Below are 16576 nucleotides of genomic sequence, written 5' to 3' on the forward strand. Positions count from 1 at the left end.
TTCTTTCTGTTATTCATATGCCCAAGACATTGTAAGAAATAATGTTGATTATTCAAAACAAATCAACAACTAGTTGCACAGGGTCACAGTCTGTGATACTCCTAACTTGATAAAGAAAAAAAGAAAAAAAAGGAATTCGACTTCCAAACTAAAATAAAATGTACATAAATATAGAAAATTGTTATTAGCACTCCAAAAATCTTATTTGGCACTCCAAACTTTCTATAATTAGAAAGGAAAATACATTTGTGCAGAGTGTATGATGAGATTTTTGGAGTGCTAATAACAGTTCTCTAAATATGTCTTACCAAATATTGTACGTGGCATTGACTTCGACTTTCGCGAATAGACTTATAATTTTTGGTATCTAATAAATATCTAGATTGAAAATATTCATCGATCTACAACATTTTCTCATAGAGATACCCATTTGTTTGCTACAAATACCAATATAGAGGCTAAAAGACAATAAGATATGAAATTCATATGTGGTCAAGATATTTATGAATTTAATCATTAAAATGTATAAGCTCAATCATACATTCAAGTTAGATCAATTTGAGATCACAATTTACTAGAAAGCATGAATTTGAGATCACAATTTACTAGAAGCATACACCATGTTCTAGGTTTTGTGTGATTGTATGAAAGTTTCCATTGTACTTAGAAACTTCGAGTTGTGAAATCTAGGCATACACCATGCTAGGTTGCTTCTTAGAAGAATATAATTTGATGCATACATCATGATCGGATTATAGAGTTGGGAAACTTAATCATCAACATAAAAGTTGTTAATTGGATAGTTGATAGCTAAGAATCGGAATAGGATTGTTATTGGTGAAATTGGATGCCTTTGCCCTTAATGTCTTGTTTGTTTTTAAGTTTTATTGTTATTGATTTATTTATTTTCTTAAACTTTCAGCAATTTTATCTCTTAGTATTAATCTTCACAACCAATATTTCCTTTAATTTCCTTTCTCAATAATATTTTCAATTTCATTTGTGCGTTAAGTGGTTAGTTATCGAATTAAATCACCGTTCCTTGTGGGATTTGACTCCGTATTTGCACTTCTATACTATTTACAAACTGTGCACTTGCGGATAAACGTGATTACAATTAATCTATTTTAGGTTGCTCTAATTTACGCATTAAGTTTATGGCGCCGTTGCTGGGGAACAATTGCCTTTGATTCGAGTACTAATTGTGTACCCCTTTGTTGTATATATTAGTTTGTTTTCTGATTTTTATTTTTTTTCTCCGTATTTCAGGTGCTTGCCCTTTGGTATATGAACGAAAGGCGTTCAAGAAGCCTTGAGTGAGTTCCGTTTGACCCAGAGATCGAACGTACTTTGTGAAATCTAAGCAGGAAAAAAGAATCGCAATACATGGAAGAGGAACAGGAAAGACCTCAGCCCATGGCGGCTAATTCGGTTCCCCATTTCACTAATGAACCTTAGTGCTTAGTTCTTCTGAATGGTGCTCATCCGAGTATGCAGTTGAATGTATCCATGTTGTCGTTGATCCCTAATTTTCATGGGTTGACTCAGGATGATCCTTTTGATGATCTCAAGCTTTATGTTGAAGCTATAAGCACAATCACACATCCAACCATACATCAAGATCAAATCAAGATGAGATTGTTTACTTATTCACTCCGGGACAAAGCTAAAGATTGGTTGCATAATTTGAAGCCAAGAACAATCCGGAGTTTCACTGAGCTCACAGATGCTTTTCTTTTAAAGTTCTTTCCAGATACTAAAACAGATGCTTTGAGGCAAGAAATCATGCATTTTTCACAAGAGGAAGATGAGCCATTTTTTTGAAGCATGGGAACGTTATCAAAAGCTTTTGAGTATGTCCCCTCACCATAATTTTGCAGATTGGTTACAAATTAAGTTCTTATATAATGGACTTAATAAGAGTGACAAAATAGCGAATGGATAACCAAAGTGGAGATGGCCTGATAATGAAGCCCTATCTGGATGTTGTAGCCTTATTTGAGACTTTAACTACTCAATCAGCTTAGAAAGGAAAAAGAAAGACTAAAGCACCAATGAAGAAGGTTAGAATGTATGAGATTAATTCAGATATCAAGTTAGAAGCCAAGGTTGAGACACTTGGGAAACAAATGGCTAATTTGATGAACATGGTGAGTCAACAATATCAAAATTAGCCTCAAGTAAATCAAGGAAATTTTCAAGTGCAGTTGGTATGTTCTATTTGTTCTCAACTTGATCATGTCACTAAATCATGTACTCAATATTATTCTCAGAATACGTTCGATCAAGCCAATCAGCTCCAAGTATATCAAGGGAAACCGAAGAATGATCCGTTCTCTAATACCTATAAACAGGGGTGGAGAAATCATCCGAACTTTGCTTGGAATGGTAATCAGAACAGAAATCAGGGTAATATGCAAATACAGTCGAGACCTTATCGGTAGACTTTACTTCATCTTCACTTGAAGTTATGATGCAAGGATTCATGCAAAGAATTGATGATGAAAATAATAAGGTTTTGACTACACTTAATAATTTCAATAAGAATATAACCTCCATGACAACTTGACAAAACACTATGGAGGCAGCCTTGAAATCTTTGGAGGGTCAAGTTGGGCAAATTGCTCAGTCTATGAACACCCAAGAGAGTGGAAAATTTACAAGCCAAGTTTAGCCAAATCCAAGGGATCAACAGTTTGAGCATGCCAAAGTAGTAACTTTGAGGACCGGTAAGATCATTGTGAATAAACTTGTCAAACGGAAACTGAGCTTGAAAGTTTAAAAGTAGATTATACATCACCAGTTGTTCCAAAGTTGCACTTTAAGCCTAAAGAGGATTCTACAAATGCCAAAACCACTTCGGACACTCTGAAAGTCTTTGAAAGAGTTTACAAGCCTCCAGTTCCTTATCCTCAAAGGCTAGTGAATTCGAAAAAGAACAAGCACATGTTAGACATCCTTGACCAATTCAAGAAGGTGGAGATCAACATTCCTCTCCTTGATGCAATCAAGCAAATTCCTTCTTATGCAAAGTTCTTGAAGGATTTGTGCACTAACAAGAAGAAATTCGAGGAAGATGAGAAAACGATGTTGTCTGAAGAAGTTAGTGCAGTACTACAAAGGAAGCTTCCACCGAAAATAAAAGATCCAGGGAGTTTTACTATTTCTTGTACTGTTGGTAATCATTTGTTCAAAAAAGCCCTTCTTAATTTGAGGGTTAGTGTGAATCTGGTGCATTTTTCAATGTATGAACAACTAGGTTTGGGAGAGCTTCAACTAACTTTAGTAGTCTTACAATTCGCAGATCAATCAGTAAAATATCCAAGGGGAATTCTAGAAGATGTTATTGTTTAAGTTGATCACTTCATCCTACCAGTGGATTTTATTGTGCTTGATATGGAAGTTGTTCTGATGCCTGAGAAAGAGATTCTGATTATTTTAGGAAAGCCATTCATGGCTACATCCGGGACTAAGATCGATGCAAAGAAGGTCTCTTAACAATGACAGTTTTAGGGGAGACAATCGAATTCAGAATTTTTGATGCCATGAAGCAACCCGGGAAGGTTTATGATTGTTTTTTAGTAGACACCATTGATCACAAGTTACAAAAAGTATTCAATCTTACTAGTTCCTCAGATGCATTGGAGTCATGTCTTACTCAAAACTATGATAAGTATGAATCGAAAAGTGAACTTTATGAAATGCAAGTTGCACTTGACGCATTACCGGCAATTGTTAAGGTTAAAAGTATGCACCGAGTTTCAAGTAATCATGCCCGAGGTCACCATGTTTTTAAGGAACTTCCTCTTGTTTTCAGCAATCTTGTTCTGTCAGTCAAGAAACCTCCAAAGCTGGAACTCAAGCAACTACCTGAACACTTGAAGTATGCCTACCTTGGTGAATCAGAAACATTGCCAGTTATTATTGCTTCTAAGTTGACTAAGGTAGAAGAAGAAAAGCTTTACAAGACTACTTTGGGTTGGACTATAGTAGATATAAAAGGTATTAGCCCTTCCATGTGTATGCATCACATCTTTCTTGAAGATGATGCGAAGCCAACTAGAGATCATCAAAGACGGTTGAATCCGAATATGAAAGAAGTAGTAAGAAAATAAATTCTTAAATTACTTGAGGTTGGGATTATCTATCCTATTTCTGATTCAAAATGCATGAGTGCAATTCTGGTGGTACCAAAGAGAAATGGCATAACAATGGTAAAGAATGAGAACAATGAGTTGATACCTATGAGGTTGAAACCCGAGTGGCGAATTTGTACTGATTACCGAAAGCTGAATGATTCAACACACAAAGATCACTTTCCCATGCCTTTCATTGATCAGATGTTGGAGAGGTTGGCAGGGCATAGTCATTATTGCTTTCTAGATGGTTACTCCGGGTATAATCCAATTCCTATTGCTCCAGATGATCAAGAGAAGACCACCTTCACTTGCTCTTTTGTCACTTTTGCTTACCAGAGAATGTCGTTTGGGTTATGCAATGCTCCTGCCATTTTTCAGAGGTGCATGTTGGCCATCTTTTTTGATATGGTGGAGAGATTTATCGAGGTATTCATGGATGACCTTTCAGTATTTGGTTCTACATTTGATGATTACCTCGATCACCTATCTTAGGTTCTGGAAAGATGTGAGGAGACCAATTTGGTCTTGAATTGGGAGAAATGTCATTTCATGGTTCAACAAGGCATAGTATTGGGACATGTGGTTTCCAGTAGAGGTATTGAAGTGGATAAAGCAAAAATTGATTTGATTGCTAATCTTCCACGCCGACTTCAGTCAAAGCAATTAGATATTTCATGGGGCATGCTGGTTTCTATCGTCAATTTATCAAAGACTTCTCTAAGATATCGAAGTCTTTATGTGATCTCCTTGCTAAAGATGCCACATTTGATTTCAATAATGAGTTTTTGCATGCTTTTAACTCTCATAAAAATCTTTTAACTTCTGCTCCTATTATGATGGCTCCAGATTGGAGTCTTCCTTTTGAACTAATGTGCGATGCTTCTGATTATGCAGTAGGAGCAATTTTAGGACAGAGAGTTGGCAAGCTGCCCCATGCTATTTATTATGCAAGCAGGACCCTTAATGATGCTCAATTGAATTATTTGACCATTGAAAAAGAGTTGCTAGCTGTGGTTTTTGCATTGGAGAAATTCAGGTCTTATTTTATTGGTTCTAAGGTAATTGTATTTTCCAATCATGCAGCTCCCAAGTATTTGCTTACCAAGAAAGAGGCCAAACCCAGGTTGATCTGTTGGGTTCTTTTGCTGCAAGAATTTCACCTAGAGATTTGAGATAAGAAGGCATCAGAGAATTTAGTTGCAGATCATCCTTCGGTGTTGGTTTCAGCTTTAAGAGATGTTGAAGCAGAGTTACCGTTGAATGAGAGTTTTTCGGACGAACAACTCTTTGCCATTTCCAAAACAAATTTTCCTTGGTTTGCAAGTATTGTGAATTACTTGGCTATCAGAGACTTTCCTGGAGTGAGTAATCGTTAAGATAGAAAGAAACTTCAATATATGGCCAAGCATTATTTTTGGGACGATCCATATTTGTTCAAGCATTATCCAAATCAAATTATTCGAAGATGCATTCCCAAAGAAGAGAAGCAGAGTGTGCTTACTTTCTGCCATAGTTATGCATGTGAACGACATTTCGGGGCCAAGAAAACTGACGTTAAGGTATTGCAATCTGGATTGTTTTGGCCTTCTTTGTTTAAAGATGCATATGATTTTTGCAAGAGATGTGATCGTTGCCAAAGGATGGGAAATATTTCGCATCGAAACATGATGCCACTCAACAACATTCTAAAGGTTGAGTTATTTGATGTGTGGGGTATTGATTTCATGGGACCCTTCCCAAGCTCTTATAGTTATTAGTATATATTAGTGGGAGTTGACTATGTTTCCAAGTGGGTTGAGGGTTTGGCTACTAGAACCAATGATCATAAAGTTGTTTCGTCTTTCCTCAAAGACATCATATTTCCTCAGTTTGGGACTCCTAGAGCCATTATCAGTGACAAAGGCACTCATTTCTGTAATAAGCCCTTTGAAGTTTTCCTGAAAAAGTACAACATAACCCATAGGTGTCTATATCTTATGATCCTTAGACAAGTGGTCAAGTTGAGGTTTCGAATAGAGAAATCAAGAGAATTTTGGAAAAGACAGTCAACACTACAAGGAAGGATTGGTCTGTTCGTTTAAATGATGCTTTGTGGGCGTATAGAACACAATATAAGACTCTTATATGCATGTCTCCTTATCGACTTGTCTATGGGAAAACTTGTCACCTTCCAGTGGAGTTGGAGCATAGAGCTTTGTGGGCAATCAATCGATTGAATTTTGATTTAAACAATGCTGGGAAAGCACGAAAGCTTCAGTTGAATGAACTAGATGAACTACAAAATGAAGCCTATGAGAATGCAAGGATATACAAGGATCGAACGAAGGCCTATCATGATAAGTTAATTGTTTGAAACTAATTTTTTCTGGGTCAGAAAGTGTTGCTCTATAACTCTAGACTCTGCCTTTTTCTAGGTAAGCTTAAATCTCGTTGGTCTAGTCCTTTCTTAGTACAACATGTTTTTCCTCATGGTGCAATTGAAATTCATAATCCCAAGGATGAATCCACGTTTAAAGTGAATGGACAAAGACTAAAGCTTTAACGAGAGGATGCAACGCACGAAATTTTTGAAGCTTTATATCTTGATGAGTGCCCTGGTGTCTCCATTTAAGTTTGGGGGCCGTCCGTCTGGCTGAAGATGTTAAACTTAGCGCTTGTTGGGAGGTAACCCAACTAGGCGATTTCGTTTCTTTTCTTTTAGTTTATTTTTGTTTTGTGTTTTTTATGCTTCTATCATATTTTGAATGTTTATCTAATATTTGCATATTTTTGCCATGTGTCTATGCTAGTGAGTGGAAGTGAATGGGTGATTTGTCAACTTTTGGTACTTCATTAAAGGGAGTTCCAAATCCTATCTTTGCAATTTTTATTTTGTTTTTCCATTTCTTTGCTTTGATGAATGCATTGCGTGTATTAGTTTTTGAAACATTGAGGACAATGTTTCATTCAAGTTTGGGGTTGTGAACTTTAATTTTTGTGTTTTCATTGCTTTTGTTTTAAGAATTGTCCAAAAAAAATATATAAAAAAATAATGAAAAATATAAAAAATTTAAAACATAATTAGGTTGCTTAAGCGGCCATGTAGCCCGCTCAATCGATTTATTTTTATAAAAAAATTTGTTAGTTTTTTCTTTTTTTTGTTTCTTCCAACACCTATGATGAGAATTGGATTAAAGTACATTGTATGATTGATATGAGATTGATGAGTATTAATTATGGTCTACGGATTATTCACTTACTGGCTCTAATTGACATGACTTTCCTTGAAAAATTTTGAGCACATTAACCATGTTAATATGATGACTTCATGATATAGAGACTTATATGTGGATTTTATGAGACTTGTTTAACCCTTGTGAGCGTTTGAGCCTATTCAAAATTGAACTATTATGTATCACTCTCATTTATTCTTGTGTGAATGGTCTCATTTGATTTGCATCTCTAGAACTTGCCTTAAACCTCTTGGTACATTCATCAATTCATGTAACAAACTTGGAAGTGATAAGGCATTTGTTTCTCTCATTTGAGCCTTCCAAGCCGGCCATTATTATGATTTTCCCTAGTTAGCCCTGTTAAGCCTTGAATGTGAACCTTTCTTGTTTCTTTAACCTAAATATTTCTACCTACCCTCGTTAAAAATGAGAAAGAAAAAAAAATTCCTACCTGTCTAAAGAGCTTGTAGAGTAGTTCTTAGGGTCGACTATTGTAATTTCAATCTTTCTCATTTTTCAAGAGAAGAAAAAAAAAAGATAGAAAGAAAGTAGTTGTTACTACAAGGAAATGAAATGAGTGTTTCAAAGATCAGACCAAATGAAAAATAGTCTCTGCATGGAGTAAAAGTGTTTCATATATCTTTTAGTTTATTTTTGTTTTCAAATGTAATTGTAAGCTCTACAAGTCATTTAGATTTTGTGTTTATCTTACCCTTCTTTGTTAGCCAGTTAACTTTTAGCCTCAATACAGCCCTGTGAAAGACCTTTGATCCAAGTGGTTATTTGATATTGATACCGAGTTAGGTGGACAAGCAAGTATATAGGTGCATGTTTAATGAGATCAATTGAACAAAACACATCAATATGCAAATATGAGTGAATGAGTGTATACCATGTGAGGAATTAGAGTCGAGCTAATTTGCATATACATATCCGGATCAAGAAAAGTTGTGTTAATAATGGTTAATGCTCACACACTTCACGGATGTCGAGTCGATTTGAGAAAGTTTGTGAATTGTTTGATTTGAAAATCTTTAATACTTGTTGATATCATATTAATCATGTTTATGAGTTGAATTTCCTGAGGGTGCCATTGTTGGAAGGATTGCTTTGAGTTATAATTTGATTTTCTTTTGTTTTGTTTAGCTCGAGGATTAGCAAAATCTAAGTTTTGGGGTACTTGATAGACTCATATTTATACAAGTTTTTGTTACCTTAGTACTTGGATTATGTATAGTTTTCATCCCTTATTAGTAGTTTACTTATGGTTTTCTTATTTTGTAGAATTAATTGCAAAGAAATGGATTTTGAGGCAAATAAGAGGAGTTTTGAGAGTCTAAAAATGGTCCGTAAACATTCAAAGGAAGATCACAGGATATCAAAGCGATGCCTAAAACATGGAGGTGACACAATTTGGAAAATCTGGGATATGGGAGTTTCTGTCCAGCGACTTTGATGGGCTGCCATTAATTCATCCAAAGGAACTTCATTGCATACCATATATGGATCAAAAGATATGGAAGTCTTCTTTCAAATGGAGTTGGAATCATGTCAATCCGATATTCCTGCAACGAATTATGATCATCTTAGTGACTGCCATTCGGATTTTCAGGTTCGGTTAACTTTGCATTTCAAGTGATTTGAACCAAAATCTATGCAGTTCATTTGAGTTGGAGATTTAAAGCCCAACAAGTAAATTAGTCTGACCAGTGTGATAGAGAAATATGAGCTGCCTTTTTAGGCCCAATAGTGCATTTAATCTTCATCAAAATACAAGTGGAGGGTGGAGATGAAAAGCAAAAAAATAAAAACAAATAAATAATTGGGGGATTGGTCGATTTGGTTCCAAGCGGCTGTTGCTGGGAATAAAAGGGAATAAAAGGGAAAACGGCTGGAGACGGGGAAGGGGCGGTTGAAAAGAAATAAAAAAAAACGCAGAAGAGGGGGACGAAGGTGCGCAAGAGTTCAGGAGCTTGTGGAGCGCAAAAATCTCCTTCGGTTTAAGGGTTTCTGATGTTTCTCTTATCTTTAATTATGTTTTCCATGACAATGTGTTTCTAAATTCTTTTGCTAAGGCTACAATGTAGTCATAACAAGAATATTTTGGGTTTTTAGCTATTTGATTATTCAAGACAATTACTGTTATGTTGAATCTCAAATTTTGGGCTTAATTCGCTAGTTCTTTCGTTCTTGACGATTGGCCATCACTTGGATGAATTAATTAGTGTTTGTTGCAGGTTCATAGGCATATACCTTGTTCGAATCATGAATTTGAGATCACAAGTTACTAGAAGCATGCACCATGTTCTAGGTTTTGTGTGATTGTATAAAAGTTTCCATTGAACTTAGGGAACTTCAAGTTGTGAAATCTAGGCGTACACCATGCTAGGTTGCTTCTTAGAAGAATATAATTTGATGCATACATCATGATAGGATTATAGAGTTGGGAAACTTAATTATCAACATAAGAGTTGTTAATTGGATAGTTGAAAGCTAAGAATTGGAATAGGATTGTTATTGGTGAAATTGGATGCCTTTGCTCTTAATGTCTTGTTTGTTCTTAAGTTTTATCGTTATTGATTTATTTATTTTCTTAAACTTTCAGCAATTTTATCTCTTAGTATTAATCTTCACAACCAATATTTCCCTTTAATTTCCTTGCTCAATAATATTTTCAATTTCATTTGTGCGTTAAGTGGTTAGTTATCGAATTAAATCACCGTTCCTTGTGGGATTCAACTCCGTATTTGCACTTCTATACTATCCACGAATCGTGCACTTGCAGATAAACGTGATTAGAATTAATCTATTTTAGGTTGCTCTAATTTACCTATCATTGACACTCCTCCTCAAGTTGGTGTATAGATGTCATGAATGCCTAACTTGCTTAGTGAGCTGTGAAATACTGTACTTGTGACTGCTTTGGTGAGCATGTCTACTAATTGATCTTCAGATTTTATGAATGGAACTTCAATGAGTCTTGCCTCAAGTTTTTCCTTGATAAAATTTCTATCCACCTCCACATGTTTGGTTTGATCATGTTGAACCGGATTGTGAGCAATGTCAATCGCAGCCTTGTTGTCACAATGTAGACGCATAGCATGCTTGGGCCTAAATCCCAAATCCCTCAGTAAGTTCCTCACCCAAAGCAGTTCACATACTCCATGTGCCATGCTTCGGTATTTTGCTTCATCACTTGATCTAGCAATGACCTTTTGTTTCTTACTACGCCAAGAGACTAGATTTCCTCCAATAATAACAAAGTATCCTAATGTTGATCGTCTATTAGTTACATCACTAGCCTAGTTAGCATTAGTGTAGCCTTTAACGTCTAGATGATCATGTTTTTAAAACATTAATCATTTCCCAGGAGTTGACTTTAAATACCTCAAGATACGGTTTACAACATCCATGTGTGTTTCACTTGGTGCATGCATAAACTGGCTCACCATGCTTACTACATATGCTATATCTGGTCTAGTATGTGCAAGATATATTTGCGTACCAACAAGTCGCTGATATTTTTGTTTGTTGGTAGGTATCTGATAAGGATATTCACCACGTTTGTGATTCAGCTCAATTGGGGTATCTGCTGGTTTGCATGATAGCATCCCGGTTTCTGTCAAAATATCAAGAACATATTTTCGTTGTGATATAAATATTCCTTGTTGTGAGCGGGCCACCTTAATGCCCAAGAAATGCTTTAAGGCACCAAGATATTTCATCTCAAATTCACTTGCTAGATACTTTTGCAGTGTTGCCTTCTCTTCTTGATCATTTCCTGTAACCACCATGTCATCCACATATACAATAAGAGTAGTGATTTTACCTTTCTTATGCTTTAAGATAAGAGTATGATCTGAGTTATTTTACTTGTATCCGAAAAATTTCATCGATTTGGTAAATCTCCCAAACCAAGCTCTCAGTTATTGCTTTAAACCATACAACGACTTTTTTAGTTTACAAACGTTGTTGGTCTAATTGAGATCCAGCTTGCATCGTGAGGGAAGCTCTATATAAACTTCTTCTTCTAAATCTCCATGCAAGAAAGCATTTTTGACATCGAGCTGTTACAAAGGCTAGTTAAGGTTTACTGCTAGGGATAAGAGTACACAAATAGTGCTCATTTTAGCTACAGGGGAAAAAGTCTCTCCGTAGTCAATGTTGTATGTCTGCATGTAACCTTTTGCCACTAATCTTGCTTTGTATCGCTCAATAGTGCCATCTGCACTAAATTTTACTGTGTATATCCACCTGTAACCAACTACTCTCTTCCCCTTAGGTAGGTTAGTTAACTCCCAAGTGGAATTTATTTGGAATGCCTCCATTTCTTCATTCATTGCACGAGTCCACCTGTGATCATTCATAGTATCCTTTACATTACTAGGAATAGATACAGTGGATAATTGATTTACGAATGCCTCACATGATGAAGAATAGCCTATGGAAGGACACATGGTTAGCAATTGGGTATTAAACCTTGGCTCTAGGATCAGGATCATATAACTGTTTAGGAATCCCTCGAGATTTTTAAGGGGGAAGTTGATATTTAGTGGACTTAATTTGACTTGACTTCGGTATGATCTCATCAAAAATAGAATTAGATTGATCAATTACATGTTGATTGTGTTCAGGGGCTGATTGATCGTGTGGTAATGTTGAATGAGGCAATTGCAAGCATTCTGGACTTAACGTTGCTGGATGTACTTCTGTGTCTGTTGTTGGAGTCGACATATTATAATTTTGTAACTATCTAACGGTTGGATTAACGTCGTCTACAAATATAAACAATCTAAGATTCTTCAATCCGGAAGATCCATACATCGGATTTTCAATCCGTAAGTTTCTAAGGTCCTCAATCCGAAAAAAAAAAAAAATACCACAGGGACGTTGGTCTCGTTGAGAGCTTGCCGTAGACACCAAGATCACGTCAAACGGAAGAGATACAACTTGGTCAAGAAACCGGGTTAAACGACCGATCATCCTTAAAACAAGTCAAGATGACCCAATTTGGGTCTAGATCCCTCCTTGGCTACACCTGCAGCTGCAGGGTTTTTAAAAGGGGTTGGGACAAAATTACCAAAGTGCCCCTAAACTTAAGACGCCTCTAACTTCTTCGTTGTAACTTTGATTCGCGCTCGGTTTTTGCGTTCGTGTTCGTGGTATGGAGTTCTATCCAAAAGCACTAAGTACAACCTCAATAGACTTATGAATTCTAAATGGCTAGCGATGAAGATTCAAACTTTGTAACTAGTCCATTAAAGCTCTAAAATTAACAGAAATTTTTTAAAATACAAACTTTGTAACTAGTCCATTAAAGCTCTAAAATTAACAGAAATTTTTTAAAATAGAATTCCGTAGATACAAAATATGTAGATAGCAATAATGAAATATAGGGATGAGATTTCACATGACAAGAGATCTGTAGAAGATGGTATCGTAGCACCCTTCCGGAGCTAGCAATAGACGTCATCTTCAAGTGATCAAAGAAAATTTGATAGGCGTCATCCACGCTGCCAACTTTTAGTTATTGATGTTAAAATTTCTTATTTTATGTAAATAAAAAGTTACATAATAAATCTAAATATGAAACAAATAATACACTACTAGATCATTTGGTATCTTAAATGTTGGTGTAATAATAGTACTACGTAGACACCAATATGTGAAGAAAACGAATCTAAAATGAACTAGAATTCATGCCCAATTTTATTTTTTCTTTTCCCAAACTAGTTAACATAGTTTGATGCATGCTTGCTTGTCTATTTCTCTGGTTAGAATCTGGTCTCAAATTGGCACACCAAGTCCAATGAGAGAATGGTAAGCCATTTTTTCCACCTGTTACAGAGGAGTCACACTCTCAAAGCCATTGCAGCTTCTAATTTGGACTTGTACAACTCTGTCAGCTCCTTCTGTGTCATTGATGATCTTGCAACATTGTCTACGTGGCGCCTGCCCATTCAATCATTACCCAAAATATGTTAAGCTAGCACTAATCAACTTAATTGTATCCACACAAGCAATTTCAGCACATATTATGGCACAAATGGTGCTCAGAATTTGGACAGAAAATCCTGCAGAAGATTGAGGTGCATGACATTTTCCCTATACGGTCAATGCATTTAGATTATGGGCCAGTGCCTCTAAAGTTTAATGCATGTCAATTTTTTCACAATTTGTCACGATTTTGTCACCAATAAAATTGTGACAAAATTAACCGACAAATAGCCCATGTTCTTATAACTTTATGACCCACTTTGGAAAGAAGAAATCAACTATCAAAATCAAAGTATGGGGGTTTTCCTTGATTAGAGATAATTGCAGAATGTGAGTAGTCAGTTCATTAAAAGAATATAGTTGATTGACTAACAAAAAATGATACTCTCCGGATCCCTTCAATCAAATCCACCTAATCATTCAATTCAGATCTTTGAAATTTGATTTAACAGCTAAAGTTATTATAACTTTTAAATAGACTCCTTGTTTTTAACCGTTGGATCAAATTTCAAAAATCCGAATTGAGTGTTTGGGTGAATTTGGTGAAAGGGATTTCCTTGACTAACTCCTCACATCCCCCATCATTTGCCACGTATTAAAAAAACAACTACAAAATGTGCCGCCTATACTTCAGTACCTTTTCCAAGAGAATTTTCCTAATGGAGAAATTTTTCCTCACCTTATTCCACAAGTCGGGGTTGAATTTGGGAGCTGAGACATTGAAAACCTCAACTTTCAAAGCATGAGTGTAGTCACTTCGGATGCAATCATTTTGCCCTTTGTCAATATTGTACCTCTTGTAAGTAGTCAGGGTCTCACCCCCACCAACACTTTCAACCCGATCTAACATATACACAACCGATCTCTCACACGGGTCCGAACTGACGGGTTGGGTATTAAACGTGAACAGGCGCGCGTCCCAATTCCTCCACGTCCAAAACGTCTGCAACGCCGTTTCCAGCTTCTTAGCCGTCACCAAAAACGGATACAACTGCACTGTGTAGCCCCAAGATACCGAAACAGACCAATTACGCCTCAAGTCGTAACAAAAACTATGTTGTACGGTCCGGCCCGGATCCACTTTGTACCCGCTAACCAACTTCTTGACCGAGTCAATCGGGTTCAGGTTTGGAAATATCGACTCCACGTAGTCAAAATGGTGGAGTGACACCAACGGGGTCACAGGGTGCGCCGCTAGCAAACCATACGGGTTGCCCCGTATATCAAGTTGGTGAAAGCCGAGCTCTTTTGTTAGCGGCACTCCAATCTCGCTCAAACAACCCTGGATCTTTTGATCCGAGCCGTAGAGTTTATCATACCGATCAATGCAGCCGTCCAAAATTTTAACAAGCTCAGCAGCCAATGGGTAACTAATGGCAAACCCGCCACCGCCGTAAGCCATAGTGTATGAGTGGATCACATCTTGCTCCACACTCTCCGAGTTCCCACCAATATAGTACATCTGATTGTGATCGTATTTCGCTAACACTGAAACTAAGTTATCGGGGAAATATACCGTATCATCGTCCCCCATAACAAACCACCTCACATTTTCTAAACCTAGCTCGAAGCTCTCTTTCACGATTCTCGCCATCCGAACCGCAGATCGTGAGCCATACGGACACGAGTACTTGAACCGTGACGTGTCCTCGGAGACTCTGTACTGTGGAAGGGTCTCCAGCCACGTCATGTTTGGGGATGGTTTCTCGTCCAGCCAAACGAACCCGCGAGTGACGTTAGGCTTCCACCACAACTCGGTGTAGCGTCGGCGTTTGTCCCACGACTCCACGGAGCCTCCGATGCCAAACAGAATGTGTGAAATATTTGTCTTTTCGTGACCGTCGGCTGAGATGCCGTTTTGATTGAAGTCGGTGACTACGTTGGGGTGTGGAGGGAAATTATGGGAGCGGTTTGAGAAGGCGAAGTAGAAGATGAGAGAGATGGAAGCCACGGAGCAAAGAGTTAGGGTTGTTTTCATGGCGAGAGAGAGGACATCAATGGCTCTGGTTAGGAATTTCCAGAAATTTAAGGGGTGGTCGTGAAGGGTTTTTGATCTTGCAAAAGACATATCAATGAGAAAATAAATTTCCAGGAAAATGGAAATTATGAGGAACTCAATCTATCCCAAGGGATTTGTTGAAGATTTGAAATTTATCTGAAGGTTTGGGATGGGAGGGAACACGCACGTTTCCTTTCTTAATTGACGTATTGGCCGGTACATGCTTTTAATGCCGTCGCTCTAACTCTTTTTGTCTTCGTTTTGTTTATGGTTAATGGTTGACTCTTTTGTTAGTTTGGTAAGCTATTAATTGATATAGGAAAATTAAGGGGGTGTATTCAATTGAGATTTTGAGAGATTTTAATTATTTTAATGAATTTAAGGGTATTCAATTAAGATTTTAAGTGATTCTCTAAAGTTCAAGGTGCATTGAATTAGAATTAAGATAGTTTATTAAAATCCTTAGAAATCTGGTTGTATTCAATTAGGATTTTAAAGAACTTTATAACATTCTAGGTGTATTGAATTAGAAATTGATTTTGAAGAATTTGAGAAAGTTGAGAAATTAGAGGGAATTGAAGAGATTTCGTAATGTATTTTAAGTATCCACAAATCGCATTTCTTCCCATAAGATTTCGAGAGAATTGAATCAAAATTTTATATGGAATCTCCACAAATCAATTAAACTCTAAAAAAATTTCATGGATTTATAAATCCATTAAAGTCTCTCAAGAGGGGTGTATCCAATTGGTATGTTGAGGGATTTAATTCTTTTAATGAATCCAGAGGTATTCAATCAAGATTTTAAGTGATTTTCTGAAATTCAATGTGTATTCAATTAAGATTTTAAGATACCTGTGGATTTATAAATGGGAACTTTCATGAAAAAGGCTTGGATTAAGTTTATTTAATTAAAATGACTTAAATTTTAATGAAAAAACCTTAAATTTTAATAAAGATGATAAAAGAACTTAAATTTTAATGAAAAGGACATAATTTTAATATTAAAAAAATTTATAAAAAAAATATGATGCACGGACTCATGTGTCCTCACACTATTTATGAAACTTCTACACTATTTATGAAACTTACGACACTGTTTATGAAAACTTAGGACACTGTTTATAAAAATTACTACATTGTTTATAAAACTTAACAAAACTACACCACTGTGTTGTGCTTGTAACCCAACCCACTCTCTTTTCTTCCCATTTTCTTTCTTCTTTTCC

The 16576-nt window shown here is 36.4% G+C and overlaps 1 protein-coding gene across 1 annotated transcript; it reads right to left on the minus strand.

Annotated features, from left to right (window-relative positions):
• Positions 1–12825: 12825 nt before the first annotated feature.
• Positions 12826–15548, minus strand: LOC126618538 (uncharacterized). The gene is made up of 2 exons (XM_050286639.1): positions 14028–15548; positions 12826–13303 (listed from the first exon to the last, which is right to left on the minus strand). Exons 1-2 carry the CDS (start codon positions 15414–15416, stop codon positions 13193–13195), a joined length of 1500 nt encoding a protein of 499 aa, XP_050142596.1. The 5' UTR covers positions 15417–15548; the 3' UTR covers positions 12826–13192.
• Between the last annotated feature and the right edge of the window lie 1028 nt (positions 15549–16576).

The sequence above is a fragment of the Malus sylvestris genome, chromosome 4, assembly GCF_916048215.2.
Source record: "Malus sylvestris chromosome 4, drMalSylv7.2, whole genome shotgun sequence".
Lineage (NCBI taxonomy): Eukaryota > Viridiplantae > Streptophyta > Magnoliopsida > Rosales > Rosaceae > Malus > Malus sylvestris.

What these genes read in the sequence shown, in the direction of transcription:
- LOC126618538 (XM_050286639.1), bottom strand. Translation starts at nt 15,416, where the DNA reads ATGTCTTTTGCAAGATCAAAAACCCTTCACGACCACCCCTTAAATTTC. An exon ending in ACCCCGACTTGTGGAATAAG is followed by an intron (nt 13,304 to 14,027) that starts GTGAGGAAAAAT and finishes TTGAATGGGCAG; the next exon opens with GCGCCACGTAGACAATGTTG.